This window comes from Ciconia boyciana, chromosome 2 (genome assembly GCF_034638445.1).
Source record: "Ciconia boyciana chromosome 2, ASM3463844v1, whole genome shotgun sequence".
NCBI classification, from domain to species: domain Eukaryota; kingdom Metazoa; phylum Chordata; class Aves; order Ciconiiformes; family Ciconiidae; genus Ciconia; species Ciconia boyciana.
In genome coordinates this window covers 54,654,100-54,672,824 of record NC_132935.1, presented here as the reverse complement: position 1 = coordinate 54,672,824, position 18,725 = coordinate 54,654,100, and the positions used below count along the sequence as shown (strand labels likewise).

Sequence of the window (18,725 nt, the reverse complement as noted above, 5' to 3'; positions counted from 1 at the left end):
TACTGCAATTTCTGCCTTTTCTCACGCTGTGACAAACCCTGTGACACTGGCATGTCCCACACAGCTTTGTGGTATGTGTTGGCTGGTCCATGCAGTGAGGATGATTTGTAGTCTGATCAGTTGAATCTTTTATAACGCAAGAGGAAGCAGGTGCCAATTTTGTGCTGATAACATTGAATTGCTCTTCAGCAGATGAGCTTTTTCTGGCTGTCTCCAAGTTTTAGATTTTTCTTTCTCACACTTGGCTCTTTAGCAACTCACTAAGGACTTGAAGAGAGGTTTTTATTATTTTTTTCTAGCTTCAAGGTAGGAAATCCCCATGAGGAGGTTCACTTGATTATAAACAAAAACAGAAAAGGACATCTTCAAAACCTGGAAAAATCCCTGGTGAGGGGGAAGAATGCTCAAAACTGTTGATGTGCTGCCCTTGTCTCTGTCGGTAGCATGACAGATTTGTGTTCGCTGCATTGAAAATGCAGCAGAACATAGGTGCCAACGTGATCAAATTACCCCAGCCTGGTGACCCGTACCATGACCGGGATCAGACAGATGCACTTGAATGACTTTGTTCTGTACATGTTCCTCCCTGATGTCCTTCAGTGTTTGTCTTGTGTCAGACTGCACTGGATTATTCTACCTTCTAGCAACACTAAAATGCAAATAAATTAAGCACAGAAATGTGCGTTGGATGTGCCCACCAGCCACACTGGAGGTGGGGCATTCAGCCTAGGATAATTAAGCCCCAGGGAACTAAGCTGTCCGTTGTAGGCTACAAAAAGGAGAGCTGGGATATTTAGCAACAGTGGTGGTTTTGAGGTTTATTTTTTCTTGGTTTGGGGTTATGTGTGGTGTGTTGTTGGGGGCTTTCTGTTTGTTTGAAGGCAAAGTTTAGCACACTCCTCTGCTGGCTTACAGAAGTATTCAGGACATGTTTCTGGTCTTTCACTTTATTCTGCTTTGTCATCTTCTGTTGGCATAGCATAGTACCCGTCTGGCACAACACTGCGCTTTGTGCTATGAATCTGAATGCTGAACTTGCAGAAGACAATACAGTCTTAGGACTATTTTTCATTGTAATGCTTTTTTATATTGTGTCTGGCCTAAAGGGGAAAGAAAGCAGCTATCGTCAGTCTTGTCTCTCCTTTTTTTCATTCAGAAATGAAATGTAATAAATGAAAGTGTTTTTCATAAAGAGCACATATACAACAGAGTGCATTGTGCTTTCCTAAATTAAAAGGAAATATTTGAAACTAAACTTGCCTGTTCTTGTAAATCCCTGTTGTCTACCTTATCTTTGGCATTTGAAAGGCATTTTGAAGGAAAAGAAACTCTTCCAGGAATATATTCAAAGCTATTTCACTTTTAATCTGCTAACACTGTGTTTCAAACCCTTTAATATATTTGAGTGAACTAAATTATGGCCAGCATATACAAGTCAGAAATGACAAGGCAGTATGTAAAGACAGTGTATTGCTTTCCTTCGCCCGTCATTCATCCTGGACCATCATCTGAGCCTGGCATTAGGCTAAAACTATTTCCTTCCTCTGTCTCAGACTTCCCTGTACAAACCAGAGCAAATCAGCTAAGCCTAGCTCCTCCCATGCTTACCTACACTGACCAACTCCTTACTCTGCAGATAGTCAGTTAAGCAAATTAGGGACCAAAACATGTTTCCATCTGAATTAAGACTGCGTAAATACAAACACATCTGTAAGAGCTGGTTAAAAGTATTTATTAACATGCATGTTGCAACAGTGGTAGTGGTGATTAGGTGTATGCATTTTAAATCTTTTCATTTCTATATTTCAATGAAAACAGGAGAATCAGCCTCAGTATGTCTGAAATGTGCAGAGCAGAAACCAAAGGGCGGTATGCAAAGGTAGCTTAAAGAGTTCATTTACACACCTACATGATCTTCTGGTTTAGGTCCTTCACTAAAACATGTTTTCAGCTTAAATGAACACTCTCCTGCCTCTCAGAGCCCCTCACGGGCTTTCAGTAGCATTTTGCCTTCACAGGCAGGGTACCTCAATCTTCCCTGAGACACTTGCCTTCCTTTACCCAGGGGAGCCTTTGTTTCTCCACCGGGACTCAGCAGACTCCATTTCCTCACACCTCAGCACAGGGCTGGCTCCTTTTCTGGTCAATCCCCTTGGGACACCCACCAACAGCAGCCGGCAGAGTGGCAGAAACCCAAAGCCCTCATCTTCTCCTGGTATCTCTTGCTGTGGTTCTTGGGAAGCATGTCTAGCAGTGCTGCTCCTCCCGCCCCATGCACTATCGGTGTCTTGCCATTGTGGCTGTGCTCCCATCCTTTGGGGTGAGGTCTGGGGCAAGGGGAAAAAAGGATGGTGCAGCCGGTTTGGGGACCTGCCACCTGTGAACACAGCATGTTGCCTTAGGGGACAGCCCAGCCCCAAAGCATGCCTGGCTCCCCATGCCCACTGCAAGCTCCCTGAATGCTGCTTCAACCAACATCATCACATCGTGTATCCACAAGGGACTAGAAGCCTCACAGGCAAAATCTCTCTTTTACCTTAGAAGTAAGGATGAGCTGTGTATAAGCCCCTCTGAAAGGTCTCTGGCGCTGAGTTCAGGGCTACCCTTCAGCACTTGTCCCATGTCACACCAGCAGGCACTGCACAACAGAAATGATGCAGCATGCTTGAGGAGCTTGTTCAAGGTCTTTAATAATTCACATCCTCCTTCTGCCAATTAATATATCCAATGCAGTGAGTGGAGCTAACAGACCATTTTGTATTGGCCAAAGAGCTGTCCCAAAGTCTCAGTCCCTTGTCTGTCATACTTAGTTGTGGAAATTATGATGGTACAAACAGAAGTTTAGGTAATGCAAGATAAATAGAAGATGGAGTTGAACTCTTAAGGAAGAAAATAATATTTTCATTTACAGGTTACTGGTAATAGTAACTCTGAGAAAATAAATTAGACATTCAGATCTTCCCCTGTCATACATAGGCAGATTTATTCCTAAATGGAATGTTTTTAAAATTTCCAGTGGCATTTCAGCTGTTCATTAAAGTGTACTGTAGAACATAGTGACGATTTATTACACAGCTATAAAAGCAGTAGTAATCATTATAAATGCAAACCTTCAGATGTTTCTTTGTCTATGCTTTAAATCCTTTTTCTTTTTTTTTTCTCCCCATCACTACATCTAGTGAAACAGTGATTGTAGTGATCAGTAAGTAAGGAGGCACCTCCTTCAACGGCTGCCAATATCCTAGTCTGTTTTGTACAACAGGTGGGAGGTATGTGCAGGCTAAGATAAGTAGCCACCTGTAAAATATGGTTCTAGATATGTGCCAGACTGGCCAGTTTTATAGTCAGGAACAAAACTAGTCAGCAAAAGAAGGCAGCTGTGCTGACCACCCATCTCTGAAACAACAGGGAAACACTTACTCTCATGGATGGATGCCCTTGTTTCGAGCCAAGTTGGGAAAACGTTGTTACGCAACACTAATGCATACAGAAAATTAATTTCTATACCTTTTGTGATGGCTTTCCATGACACTTAGAGCATCTCATCTGATCTGGCTGCTACAGCAAAATCTTGCTGCTATGGGTACCTGCATCTTGCCATATTGGTTCCAACCTTTAAAGGGCACCTGCCTCAGCACTTGCACATTTCTGTCTGGCAACACCTGTGGGCTGAATTTGGTGATGTGCTGCAGTCTTCTTGTGAGCTCAGCTAATCAGCGAACAGTGACAGCCCCAGGTGACGTATTTGACTAACTGGCAGCTAATCAAGCATATTTGAATTTTGCATGTCACATATTGGCAACAAACTGTTCACAACATATTCATAAAATACATTTTGAATTAATTTAAGAAATGCATTTCAAGCAATGCTCATCAGTTTACAGATCTGCAGGGTGGTGAAGTAGCTCGCAGGCATCTGAAAAATTGTCTGTTGAATGATTCATTCTATTTTATCTTTTTTTAAATTTTATTTCTTTATTTTTTTATCAAATAACAGACAAGAATTTTTTTCCAAGAGTCCCATGGTTAGTGTTAGTTATCAAAATGTTGTAGCTAACCACTCGTAACAGGTACTTTTTCATCATTTTCTCTTCCTTTTTTTGAGTTTGGAACACCACTAATTATGATGTCTAAAACGCTTTCTACTTTTGTCATGTGGAATCGAATGGCATAAGGAGTCAAAGTGTATGAATATGGCTGCTGTGAGTATTGCACCATATGCACAGTGAAAATGGCAAGCAAAGGCTTTATCTTCATCTTGTGACAGGAATATTGAATAATTAGCATAAGTTTACCTATTTTTATTAGTCAGGTAATTAGCCGCCAGAGAATACGGTGTTGTAGAGATGACCTAGATTTCATTACAGTATTGTACCATTCAGAAAGAGACCCAGTTTCTGAACTACTTAGGTGTGCGATTACACAATGGAATTGTCCTCCTAAAATACGTTGACAATTACCAGAATTGTGCATGCCACTGGGAAATTGCTCATACTAATTACCATCGTTAGCTACTTGAATACAAAATATCTGCAAATGATTGAGGAATTAGACATAAAATGGATTCTCTTCTTTCAGGTCAGCTGTGCATGTATTTCTAAAGACTAGAGGACCAAGATTAAGCCTGTAATTAGGTTACAGATTTTGCATTCATATACCTGCAAATATCCATGAGAGATTTACATTTAAAAATGGAAAATGTAGTTAATATTTTAATTTGTTTACTTCGTAATACTTGGAGAATATTAAAGATATTCCAATAAAAATTTTGAAGAATCGCCCTTTCAAGACTTTATCCATTAATTAATTGTTTAAAAAGAAATATCCCCGAAATGAGTTGTATTGCATAAGAGGCATGACATGGATCACTTTTTGTGACTCACATCTTTATAGGATGCCTCAGATTGCAAAAACAGCACTTAGCCAGCATTTTCAGAAGATAAAACATCTCGCAGGTGGATTGTAGCTACACATTATAACCTTTGCTAGTTGTCTCTAAGCACATATGGCAGAAGTACTGCAGTTTGTGCACGTTATCTATTGGGTGTTTTTTGTTTGTTTCTGACTACTTGTGCATCTCATCTGTCACTGGTATTGGGGGAAATGTTACCACTTCAGAAATACAGCTGTGGTTTTTAAACTTCTAATTTGACATCCATTCATGTAAAGCTACTTTCCTGGCCTACATTTTCTCAACTTCCAGCTTAAGCCAGGAATAAAATAAACTTTAAAGCACATCAAACCTTACCAGGTGCCCCAAGTTCTTGGAATGATTTCCCAGGTTAAGATGTACTATGAATGTATTTGCATGTTGTGTATGATCTGCCTACCCTATTTGCCCACACACCCTTGAAAGCTCCGTGAGAAGCAGTCCCGTTACACGGGTACGTACATGGGTGTCAGAGTCACAGCACCAGCAGGTCTGATCAGCACCAGGTTTTCACAGAGGAACAACCCTTTAGAGGAATAGAGCCCCTATGGTTCCTACAAACTGCATTTCAAGAAGTGGGTGTTCAGCTGATGCGTTTAGAATCATGCAGCCAATCTTACTATTGGGCCTCTCCTTTCTTTACCCCACTCCTGGTGAGGTCATTTAGATTTGGTGAAATATCTGTTTTCTTTTTTTTTCTTTTGTTCTTTCTTCGCAAACCTCCCAGGATATCCAGTGAACACTCGCCAAAGCTTCAGATTCGGAGCCACAGTTACCTGAGGGCAGTGAGCGAAGTCTCCATCAACAGGAGCCTGGACAGCCTGGACCCTGCGGGACTGCTGACGTCCCCCAAGTTCCGCTCCCGCAATGAGAGCTACATGAGAGCCATGAGCACCATCAGTCAGGTGGGTGACCCACACCTGCGGCGGCCCGGAGGGTGGACACCGGCTGAGCCCTTGCAATAGAAGAAACTTGATTTTGCTTTAAGTGGAATCAGGCTGTTGCATGCCCTGTATTTTCAAAACGTTTTTTAAGAAAACAGAAATGTTTTCACACAATCTTGTTTTTGAGAGGGTAACATTTGATAATGCCATAACCTGCCCTTTGCAAATGGATGAGTGGCACAACATGCAATTCATTTGAAGGAGCAGTCTAATCTTTTATTTTTATTTTCCAGAACCAGCTGCTCATCAAAAGTGTGTTTAAACAGGGTTCTCTTAAGGATCTTGTGCTTAGTACCTGAAATCAAATTTTTTGGAATGCCTCCAAAAAAAAACCATGTTCACATGCTGAGTGAGATGCTACAGGAAAATTAAGTCCATAGTATTTTTCGTTCACAATTTTATTAGTATTTTATTAGAATTTTTAAAGCTTTATTTATACTATTGTATACATTCTTAACCCCAGGCACTTCTGAACTTTTCATCTATATAGTACAAATGTCATAGTATATATATTAAGTGCAAAGGTATTATTGCCCTGAAATTCTGTAAGATCTCTTCATGCTCATTCTAAACTAGAAAAAAAAAAAAGGCTGCTGTGACACATTCCATTTATGTGTTTTAGCATCATAAAATAGCCTGTCCTTGCATACAGCATGCTTGTACAGTTGAATTGGTCAGGGACAGATCTGAAAGAAATGCAAAAGTGCCAGCACTCCACAGGGCAGTGGGCCAGTAGTTCATCTGCTAAACCCTGTAGCTCCTTGGTATGATTTTTGGCTTCTTTGCTTAAGTGGATCATTTGGATAAATCACTTGGATAAAAGAATTTTCTTACACTAGTCCAGAAGTGCAGCAGGGTAGGATTTGTGGTGCCAAATACTAGCCCTTTATTATTGGCATGCCAACTCATTGCAATGTCAAAAAAAGCGCGTGACATCATTGATGCCAGGACTTCAGCTGTGGCCCTAACAAATATATGTGCTGTTCAGAATGGAGCTATAGTTTGAATTTCTGCAGTATTCTATATTCTAATACCTCACAGTATTCACCTGTGTATTTTATAGCGTGGCACTTTGCATAGGGTATGGGCTGATGCTCTAGAAAGACAGTCAGGATGTATCTAGGAGGAAACAGCACTGAAATTCAGGTGTCAGAGGCAATTACATGAACATTAGGTTAGGTTACTTATTTAGCTGGACCCCTAACACTTATACAAAGCAGTCTGCCAAAGAGTGAGTGTTATTTGCCAATATGAAGAAGTTGGGGTTTTTTTAAAAAAAGTATTAATTCAGAGATATTTATTTGGGGATATACTGTACCATTGGGGATTATCCTGTACCATTATAGGATTGTTGTTTATGATGTGCTATCCACTACTCTTCCATGCTCTTTTAAGCAGTGTCCCTTTGAAAAAATATGTTCTACTCTTTGAGATTTCCCTTTTCATTTATGTGTACAAATAAGCGGCATAATGTTTTCCTTCGTAAAATTAATCCTGGAAAAAAAATTATAATTTTTTTTTACCCCACCCTAACACAGTCTTATCTTCTCTTGCAATCTTGGCCTTTTGATGCTTGAAAACTAACAAAATCCTTAAGTGATGGTTTCCATGTGCATATTTCCTACAGTGATAATTACTGTGCTTTAATGCCAAGCTCAGGGCTCTATTCTCAGTTTAGAAACATGAGCATCCATTACTAATTAAGCCAAGGTAAATGGTTTCCAGGTTTGTAAGACCTGCATGCTTTTGAATGGTCTTTAACCTGCATGAGTGCAAGTCTTTGTCACCACCTCGTGTCTGCTCCACAAAGGGTCTAAAAGAGAGATTCCCTTGCATCTCTTACCCTCAACCCAAGGAATCAACCTAGAGATGTAGTTATACAAACATTTTTTCCCTGCAACAAAGCTGGTTCCCTTATCAGCCTCCCCTTCCCAACTTCTACCCTGGAGCTTCCCAACCCCTCAGGTTTATCACAGTGATTGCCTGTGGGTTGCATTATGTACTGGGGTTAAGCTGACCCTTTTTTTTTTCTCACCTCCCCAAAGAGTGATTTTTGGTTTTCAATGTAATGGTCATAATGGCCAGAGATTCAACCTCTGCTGTGGGCCCAGGGCGAGATAAACCAGATGCTGCTATGAGGACTCCTAGCTTCCCACCAGTCTCAGCAGGAACCAAGAACCTAAACTCTGCTGAATCTCTGCCCAAAGCCTCTGTCTCTCCTTTTTGTACAATATTTTTTTCCCCCTAACAATTGTTGTTTTGTAAAATGGGACGTGTTTATGTGCCATTCACCTGTTCTTCATGTGTGAAGGGATCTTCTAACAGATGTTGGCCATTGTAGCTTGTGAGTGTTTGTACCGGGTAGGCTGGTGTATGGGATGTACTCAACCTGCCTGGTCTTTGCCTGCAGGTGAGTGAGATGGAGGTGAATGGTCAGTTCGAATCCGTCTGTGAGTCGGTGTTCAGTGAACTCGAGTCTCAGGCAGTGGAGGCACTGGATCTGCCCATGCCAGGCTGCTTCCGCATGAGGAGCCACAGCTACGTCAGAGCCATCGAGAAGGGCTGCTCCCAGGACGATGAGTGCATATCGCTGCGGTCCTCATCTCCCCCACGTACAACCACCACGGTGAGGACCATCCAGAGCAGTACTGGTGAGTAACAAAAAGGGAAATCCAGAGGGGTGGCGGAAAGGGAAGGTACCTTTCTGTGCAGTGCCATCAGATCAACAGTGAGCTCTTCGCTGTCAGACACCAAGCCCATAAGAGAATCTGTGTTTCACCAGGGAGCTGGACAGACTAATCAGCCTAAAACTATGCACGGATCAAGGCTGATGCAGTTGTGGTGCCTCCTATGTCCAAGCTAATTTATTCTGGGCTAAAAGCACATAGAAGAGAAGTTCAAGGTCATCTCTCCTCTCGTTCTCCTTCCCAAAAGAGCAATCACAATTTGGCAAGGCTGAACAAGAAGGCTCTGGGTTAGCAGCTCTGCTGGCTCTTACCAGCAGAGGACGGTCCCTCTGCTGAGTTTTTCTACAAAAATGAGGTGATCTTTGTCTTTTCTAAAAGTTACAAGTTATTAGATGTGTTGTTTAATGGCTCAGAGAGACTGTTACAGCTCTCTAGGCCATATCTCAGAGGTGGGAATGAAGCAGGGAAGAAGAGGTCTGCAAGTCAAAACATGCATATTCACATCCTGCTGTTATTCCTTCCGCAGTTCAAACTATTCAAGCCTTGCAAGAGAGAGAGTTTTCGGTCTAAATGTGAGATTTACAAACCTTCCTTTTAATGTTTGAAGTGGCTTTTCTTTTGGAAATAACCGTGATGAATTCCAGATTCTGTCACCAAAATTAGTGCTTAACAGGAAGAAAAAGCAAGTCAGAAACCAAAATCCAAATCTGCCTCTCTCATTCAGGAACCGTTATGTGTGTGTGCTCTTCCCTGTGGGAGGATGAGAGAGGCCTTCTTTCTTTTTACTTCTCCGCATCCATTCCACTGCTTTACACAAGCTTCATTTACTATTCATATTCATCACTAATATTGACTATTATAAGTATTTCACTGTACCTACTATCTCTTTTCCCGGTTCTTTAATTTCTGTTTTCAGTCCTTTAAACTTTTGCCTATTTGTGTGTTATCTCACAGGTGCAGTTGTTTATACCTTGTAAGTTCCTTATCTCTCACTCCAGTCTTTTTTAAAGCTGCTTGTCAATTGGTTTATGTCGTCAAAGAACACTTTCAGTCCTTTTACCAAAAATGTTCGGCTTAATTCATTATTTTTCTGAAAGTAACAAGTTTAAGTACTGTTGGAAATACATTGGCAGTACATCACAAACATCAAAGCATTTTTAACAAATGCTGCAGAACAGTTCTCATCTAAATCACTAACCGTTAAGAAATGGTATTCACATGACAACATTTCTGCTATAAAAGTAGTTCTTGCGTGCATGCAGGGTTTGCACACACCACAAAGACAGGATTTACATAAGGTACGTGTTACTTCATTGTACGGTATTAGCTTGTCTCGAAAGTATTCTGAGGCAAAAGCTGAAGGATGGGAGTTTTCAGGGATTTTTCTGTGTGCATTTGCCTTTCTTAGATCACCTTGGGTATCCCAGAGTGGTTTTTCAGTTCTTTGAGGATGGCTTTGTTAACATTTTTCCTTTATAAAAATAACTGTAATCATTAATCCAGAAGAGAATAACTCTTTTTTAATTCTCTTTATATAAGAGGTTGTTTCTGTCACTTAGAAAAATGGTGCCTGTGTTTGGGGATGATGGTATATAAATGGAGAAGGTTGGCTATATGTATCAACCAAAACACTTGAAAACCCGAAAGAGGAAAATCATTATTGTAAACTGTCGCTTGTTTATGCTCTTTTTTGTAGTACAACCACAAGTAGAGGCCTGGTCTCTTCTCTGGGTAGCTGTCTTTATTAAAAAATCATATGAACAAACATACGTTATTGAAAAATGTAATCCAGTGGGTCTGTCTTGGGTTACTGCTTCTGTAGTCAGCCCCTTAAAATGCAGAGAGGAATGATTTGCAGCCCTCTCTTTGGATATCCATAGAAGCATTTAAACACCACTGTAGGTTTCCATTTTCTGCTGTGGGAATTTTACTGAGTTACCTTTCCCATTTTTTAATTCTTGGGCTCCTAAGGGCCTATCCCTTGCACTGGTAGCATTTCAGACAACTTGTCTCTTTTACTACCTGACTTACATACCACCATCTGTTTAATGGGGATTAGAGCCGAATTAATTCCATCCAAAAGCATCTATATTGGCTACCTTGCTGTTGCCTGTGGCTGGCTCACAGAAGAGAAATAACATGAAAGGTGTTGTTGATGGTTTCTATTAATATCTGCTTCAATAAAATGGGAAATGGCACAACAGCTAGGCAGATGTGAAGAAAGGAGAATGGTATCTCAGAGTTATCTCCACTGAGGTGATGTTTCAAATGCTTTTGTGGAAGACATAAGAACAGTTATGATCTAAACTACGGATTTAAGATCCCCCAAATGAGAGAGCTGTCCTCCTGCCCCAAAAACGCCTCTGTCTGTTCAACCAAGCAAAGTTCCTTTCATCAACATTAGCAATTCCCTCAGGGACCTGGTTTTTCATTCACTGATGCACAAAGCTGTGATCATACACTGATATTGGGAATTTCTTTGACTGCTGGAAGCCCAGGAAAATGCCAACTTGATGATGATAGAAAACACAAGAGAGCTGCCTGTCCACTGGATTCAAAATTATTCCTCCAAAGCAATGACCCACAGCTTTCCAGGGCATCTGGATAAAAATATTAAGCAAGCACTATGGACAAAAATCAGACTTACATCTGCCTGTTAGCCTGTGCTACAGTGGTTGCAGCCTCAGGTTTTCATTTCCTTTTGCCACATAGTGTTGGAGGTTTAGTTCTGAAATTAGGAATACATCTCTACTGGCGTAGCTGTTCAGTTCCTGAGGATGTGCTCAATCTAACTATAAATCCAGTGCTAATGAGCAAGCTGTGGCACAGAGCTAAGCTACGGGTGACTGCCCAACTGGTGGCCTCTGCAGGCTGCACAGGTCTTAGTGCTATCACGGCAATGCTGCGGGGTGACTGCATTGGCTGAAACCGAGCCTGAGTGTGAAAATGGGGCTGTAGGCACAAACCTGTTGTCATCAACGGGATGAAATGTTATACTATGAGTGGGGAAAAAAAATCCTAAGCTCACCAACGTGAAGTTTCTGCATGTATCCAGGAGGCAAATACTTTGCTCATGAGGCAGTCTTGTATGTGAAATGAATTTTTATCCTTGTTTTTAAATGAAGGATTTTGAAATGAAGGACAGAAAATACGATCTTACCACTTTATATGGAAATAGAGACATTTGGGAAATAAGTGCCACATCACAACTTCATCATGCCTTGAATGCTAAGCAGTTGAAAAGGTCCATTCACCCTCGTATTTGCTCGCTCAGCATCAGTCAGACCCTCAGAGGCAGCTGCGCCCTGCACCAGCCGGGGCCCGTCCCTGGAGCAGGGCTGTGCAGGCTGGGAGCTACAGCAGCTCTGAAGTGCTGGCATATGTTATACACCATAGCCTGCACTAAAAATTACCACCCATGTCATTTGGTCTCTTCAGAGGAATTTAATGAGGTGTGACCTATTACATAGTTTGATCCCAGGTTATTTGCAGATGCACCATTGTAGCTGAAACTCTTCAGCCAACAGATTCAGTCACTAAATAGGTAGCCTTTTAACAATTTTAAAAGTCTGTGAATCATTTCAATGAGCTTAAAGAATACAGTAACTAAGAAGCAAAGAAATTTTAAAGCAGTCTAAAGAACATCTTTCACCCACATTTCTTGTGTCTGTGTTTCTAAACCATGCCTGTGCAGCTGTGCACGTTCCTTTGCTGCAAACAAATCTTATTACATTGTGAGGGCTCAGGCATTAGCACATGTGCATACAAATATATAATTGAGATTGGATATGTGTAATTTGAAAATGATGCCTCTGTAACGGAGCTGGAGCAGTAACATCAGCAAAAACTCTGCACTAGATTGCAATAAGTATTTTCTCAATATCTAACCTCTGTACAGTCAGGTAAACAGGAATATCAAAGTTCTGCAGCAATGCCATCTGGTGATTCTCAGTAATATTACACTTCTGCTTAGAAGCAAACCAAACAAAAATCCCAAGGAAATCATGCTGTGTAGCCAGCAGGTTAGAGAAGGACTGAGAGTTATCACAGTATATGCTAATTACGGTGCTTCAGCTGAGCAAGCTGTTTTCCTTCCGTTCGTTGGAACATCTGACAAAGAGGGGTCAGGTATTTTGTAGAAAATCTCTAAGGGGCTGCCTAGCCAATAAAAAAAAAAAAAAGAAAAAGAAAAATGCAAACAACTTTAAAAATAGACTTGTGCCAGGCAGAATTCAAAAATAAAATCGAATCCTGTGGAGAAGGAAGCTGTAACTGACTGTATGCCAGCTGTGTCCAAGCTCTTTTGGAATCCTCAGAGCTGTCCTTTCAGAGACTGTTCTGTCCAAAAAGAAACAAGGAATTAGGATTTCAAATTTGATTTCCAGCTGAAGCTAGGATTGGTTTCTGGATCTGTACCAAAATTAAGATATTTCCGCAGAAGGTCTGAAGAAGTATAACTAAGTTAAGGCCTTCATGCAGATGTTGAACCTTAAAATAGATTTGAAGAGTGTAGAAAACTGTTTGACAAAGAATTTACATGGTTCATTTCCTCTGTTTCCTTGAGTAATCCTGAAATGCAGTCTGCCTTTGGATCCGCTATCAAATTGCTTAAACCAGCACTTCAAAATGTTTTCCTTTACTAATGAGGAGTTGACCTTGGAGGAGAACACTGTTTCTAATTCCAGAGGCATGTGACTGTAGCTGGAGCAAGTTTCGTCTTGACTATCCCAGAAGTCAGCTTTATGAATGTTAAGCTCCACATCACACCAAAAAACCCCCCACGTTTATGAAGCCAGTGTAAGTTTTTAATGAGAGAAACTCAGAACAGAGCTCTTGCTGGAACATTTCTAACTGACTTAAAGCATGATGCAAGGCACTCATGGAAATTGCTCTGATAATAAGTGCCTGAGAAGGAGCAGGACTGGGCTGTGAGAAAGAGTCAGCCATGGAAAGGCTACCCAAAAGTTTGGGAGGTTGCACCGGTTGGTTTACATGTCGTATAGTTTTATGCCAATTGAGAACAGGAATTGAAATAAGTTCGATAAACTCCATTTTTCATTTTGGATATAAAGTCTGTGTGTCCTGAAGACTCATGGAACTTTGTGGCCTGAAAGACAGGGATTACTGGAATAAATATTACACAGGTCCCTACCTTCAGAATACTTGGTAGTTACAGCTGGTTTGTAATTTAAGTGATGTCAGGTAATGGGATGTATTACATCAATTTTTTGTCAGTCTCCCTGGTTCTGCCTCTTTTCTCTGGGTGATTATGAATATTGAATTTAAATTGTTTGGTCCTATCTGAGACACTTCCCAGTTGCGGAGAGAGACAACCTGTGGCATCCACCCTGGAGCTTGGTGATTTTGTTTTCTCTATGACAAGTCCACTTTCCCTCACAGCACTTCAGGAAAGTGCTCAGTCCTTGCAATTTCAGGTAAGGCTCGAGGCAACTTGCTGAGCATAGGGGCATAGCAAAAGCTCAGAACTTCCTAAAGAGAAAGGGTGAGAGAAGGACTTTGTTTTGTAGGGTATGGCCTATTTATTTTTTCCACCTCTGAAAACATAAAGCTTAGAGGAGTTAAAAGTGGTCAAAGTTACAAATGTGTTTCAAATGCAGGAAACGAAAGACTTGTAATACCCTTTGGTATTCAATCTTTGCTTACTATTCTTACTCTTCATTTGCTTGATATGCTTCTAAACTTTTGGGCTGAGACTCTTAGTGAGGTAAGAATATGAGAAGCTTAATCATTCAAAACTGTGATCTTAAAATGTCTTGAAAGAATGTGTTGTCTGTCTCTGTGAACATTTCCAGAAGCACAGAACAACTCTGCTATTTTGTTCGGATAGCACTTGTGTGGTCGACTTCTCCAGTTGTCCAAACAACTTGGACATGTCCAAGGCTGAAAATGGGTACATCACACTCCAGCCCCACTAATTCTGTCAATATCCATGTGTCTCTCATGCTGGGGAGTGCCACACTGGGCACAGACTCGAGATGTGGTCTCACCAGCGCTACACCTCCCTCAAACTGCCAGCTGTGCTTTGGCAAAGACTGCCTGGCGTGCAGTCAGCCATCCTCAGCACAAGGGTACACTGCTGACTGCTGCTCAGCCTGCAGCTCTGCAGGACCCCGTGGGCTTTTTCTGATGCTGGGAATAGGATGGCCATCAGACCTGTAGATTTGACAGTCTCAAATGAAACAGGAAAAAACATTATTTTTTGGGAGAAGGAGATCTTTAACAGAAATCTGTATCATTCTATGAAAATAACTTTTAAGGAGTTGTTCATCTAGTGGCAACACAAATAAAGAGGATGCAGTAACTAGTTACATAAAATGTAATGTTTCATTATTTGTTAGTCTCTTCTTAATTTCTTTACAGAGATGAAAAATGGTACGGAAGCCCTTTGCATACGTCTATATGGAATGTGCCTAAATGTATTCTGACATTAATTCATTTCCTTTGATTATACTGCACACACTAAAGTGATAATCATTTCAGGTGATCAGACTTATATAGTTCTCCCTAAAGGAGTATGGATAGTGTTTGGATTTGAGCTATACTTTTGCTTCAGACTAGGTATATGTGTTATCAAACACACCACTATCTGGAGATTGTTGTAGGACTGTCCAGAGCCCCAGTTAGAGGGAGACCCTTGGTGTACTAACGCAGTGAGACAACCCTGGTCCCACGGTTGTGCACCCCACTCCTGCTGGTGTGCATGTACTTTGTATAAGTACTGCTGTGGAGCCTGCAGCCAGGCTTGTCTGAGTATATTAAAGCACCTGAATGTCCGAGGCGTAGCTGAGACAAAATACCACTTGATTTACTATAACAAATGTACAGGAGGGTATTACAAGCAAAATAGTAATTTAAAGGTTGCTGTGTTGACTGAGCACTGCATGCCTCAAGTCTCATTAGCTGAGTATTAACTGTTTTCTGAGATATAAACAAGCATGAAACCTCTGTGCATTTGCCACAGCCCAAGAAGCGGTGGTTAAATCAACCATCTCTTCTGCTCATTGCTGCAAGGCAAGTCTACCCTGTGCCATCAAGCTTGGGCTGGCTGACAGGTCTACCTCAGTAGAGGCAGCAGTTTAGCTCAGGTCTGGTGTCCTTACAGTGAGCTCAGGTGCAGGGCCAGGCTGATGTAACTTCAGTTCTGACTCAGCAGCCTTGTGTATCTGCGTTTTTGGGGATAATGTTTTCTGACTTGCAAGCAGGAGAAGGAACCAAACCCCTTTGAAATATGCCTGGAATTACATTGCAGGGAAGCAGGTTTCCTGTAGCAGTGCCAGCTTAATCACAAACTAATAGGTAGAATGTGCAGCAGAATATAAAATAAACCCACAGTCCGTTTCCATTTACATATTGTGGGAGGACAGTATAACCTTGTGCTGATTTTGACTGGGACAGAGTTAATTTTCTTCACAGTAGCTAGTTATGGGGCTATGTTTTGGATTTGTGCTGAAAACAGTGTTGATAACACAGGGATGTTTTCGTTACTGCTGAGCAGCACTGACACAGAGTCAAGGCCTTTTCTGCTTCTCACCCCACCCCACCAGCGAGTGGGGGGGCACAAGAAGCTGGGAGGGGACACAGCTGGGACAGCTGACCCCAACTGCCCAAAGGGACATTCCGTACCATATGACGCCGTGCTCAGCATATAAAGCTGGGGAAGAAGAAGGAAGGGAGGGACATTCGGAGTGATGGCGTTTGTCTTCCCAAGTCACTGTTACGGAAGATGGAGCCCTGCTTTCCTGGAGGTGGCTGAACACCTGCCTGCCCATGGGAAGTAGTGAATGAATTCCTTGTTTTGCTTTGCTTGCATGCACGGCTTTTGCTTTCCCTATTAAACTGTCTTTATCTCAACCCACGAGTTTTCTCACTTTTACCTTTCCGATTCTCTCCCCCATCCCACCTGGGGGGAGTGAGCGAGCGGCTGTGTGGGGCTTAGTTGCCAGCTGGGGTTAAACCATGACAAACCTTTATCCAAAATGTTGTTCTCAGGGACTGGTCATTGCTCTAAAACAACAGAACTCTGAGCATTAAGGATACATTGTTCCTTAGCTGAGATGCTGATAACAAATGAAGGGCAAATAATTCAATTTTCACTTTATGGAGAAATACAACAAAGACCTGAATCTTTTCTTTGTTCTGGCTTATTTCCAATGCAATGTTTTTGTGCTGGTGGTGACAGAAATGAGCTGAATCAGTAAGCTGAAGACATGCCCCAATTTATATAATGCAATCACATTTTCAGTAATAATTCCTGCCATTTTCCTAAAATAGACTAATTTGGTCGCTTTTAACTACAGTTGTCTTTTGGGAAGCAAGACTTAGGCCTCTTTCCTGAAGGGGCTATGCTTAATACCTCCAGTATGTAAAAATAACTCAGGTTGTTCTTTTTAGTGTGTGCTACTGTCCAGTCTTCAGCAATGTGTTGCCACCCAGTCAATGTGCTGCGGTAGGTTCCATGGCATTCCTTTAAGACAACCCTGAATATTTTGGTTGTCCTCAGATATAATAATTACAAAGCTCTCTTGAGCCATAGCATATTCCAAGAAGTTACAGGCGAGATATTCGGTGATGATGGGCTTTTTAAAGTGACTGAGTGATTTTGGATTTTCAAAAAACTAAGTAAGAATTTTTAATAAGTGGGTTTAATGAGTACAGCTCTGCAGGGCCCCTCTTGTAGTACAGCAGTTCGTTTGGAGACATTATATTTCATCATGTCAGTAATTCCCATTTCAGAGCTCAGATATGATGCATTAGGTACTGGATCCAGTAAATAATTACACATTTTCATGCTTCCTAAATATGTATTTATGCAACAGTCTAACAGTAATTGGCTCTTTGAAGCTATGGTGGACTGTGGGGTATATTATTAACCACTTTTTGAAACAGAGACTGCCTTTTTTCTTTAGCAATACCACAGATAAACCCAAAGGAGATATGGCAGCAAAGAAATCTGTACATTAAAAAAAAATTACAGAAGCTCTGAAGTATACACTTAGATGCAATTTACTCTTTTTATTTCTTGCTATTACACTGATCTTACTGCACTGCTTCTTACAATGCTCAATAACAAAGCACAATGCAACTCAAATACTGGGATCTGGAAAACACCTAATGTTATTTTGCAAAGAGGAACAGTCTAGCTGCCATTACAGTCTAATAGTCCCTTTTATCAAAGGCACACTGTAGGCAGATGCTGGTAATCTGTTCTAATGCGGCAACCTTTGTCTGGCCTCTCAAGGGGGAAATGGATGTGTTGGTCTTTGGAAATTGTTTTCCCTTACTGAATTTGGCTGTGGTCATATGGGAGAGCGCTAAATTGCATTCCACTTAAAATGCAGTAAGCCGTCTGAGCAGAACAATTCCTAGTTGCTCTGATCAAGGATTTGAGCTAAGCTATCAGAGGAGAAAGAAACAACCAATAAATAATATCATAGAACCCTCTACTGTGACAGATCTCTTGCTTGTTCTGTTGAGAAAGACACCTATTTTTTGTCTCTGCACAGTCAAGACGATGGTGGCTTGATAACCGTTCTTTTTGCTGTAATGATTTTTCAAATTAATTCTGTCTTTAGCTAAAGTAAAATGTAGATCTGTATCCCTCTGGGAAGGTTTAGATGGAAGTCAGAACATTGTAATAGTATAACAAAATGAATGCTGGCAGATTCTTTGTTTAAACAAAGCAGGCTATTTCTGTTTTGAAATTCCTTGCTCTCAATTTCTTTTAACTCTCTTCTCCTGAACTTTGCTAAGAGTCAAATGAAATGATGTACATCTGTAGTGGAAAAAAGCCAGGGTCTTAGTAGACCAAAAATAAGCAAGCTATGAATAAAACTCAACCTATCCATGAACTACTAGCCCCAATCTGCCTGCCTCAGGATGTCCTGAGAAAATCTGCCACTTTCCATTTTGCGTAAAGGGTAGTTTACACCCAAGTGACAGAATTAGCTGTTGCCTGGTGCTGTGGCCTTACGCTGTCTTATCTCACACAGTTCCCTGAACTTTCATGTGACATTTTACCATTTGCCTCTTTAAAGAAAAATAAAAGGAAGCAGAGGAAGAAGGTATTCAGAGAGATGGAGGTGGGTTGAGGGGAAGTATTGTGCCTGTGTTTGAAGCTCTGATAGTGTGGTTTGCAAGGCTGCG

General features: G+C 41.2%; 1 protein-coding gene across 3 annotated transcripts in view; it reads left to right on the top strand.

The window, feature by feature from the left end:
• DLGAP1 (DLG associated protein 1) overlaps window positions 1–18,725 on the top strand; it is a 265,714-nt gene that overhangs the window by 160,918 nt on the left and 86,071 nt on the right. For 2 of the 3 annotated variants that reach the window (XM_072851299.1, XM_072851301.1), the window contains 2 exons: window positions 5,658–5,835; window positions 8,285–8,525. In XM_072851299.1, coding sequence (XP_072707400.1) covers window positions 5,658–5,835; window positions 8,285–8,525 — 419 coding nt within the window. Of the gene's footprint in view, window positions 1–5,657; window positions 5,836–8,284; window positions 8,530–18,725 lie in introns of all 3 variants that reach the window. The other variant, XM_072851300.1, reaches the window with a different exon arrangement.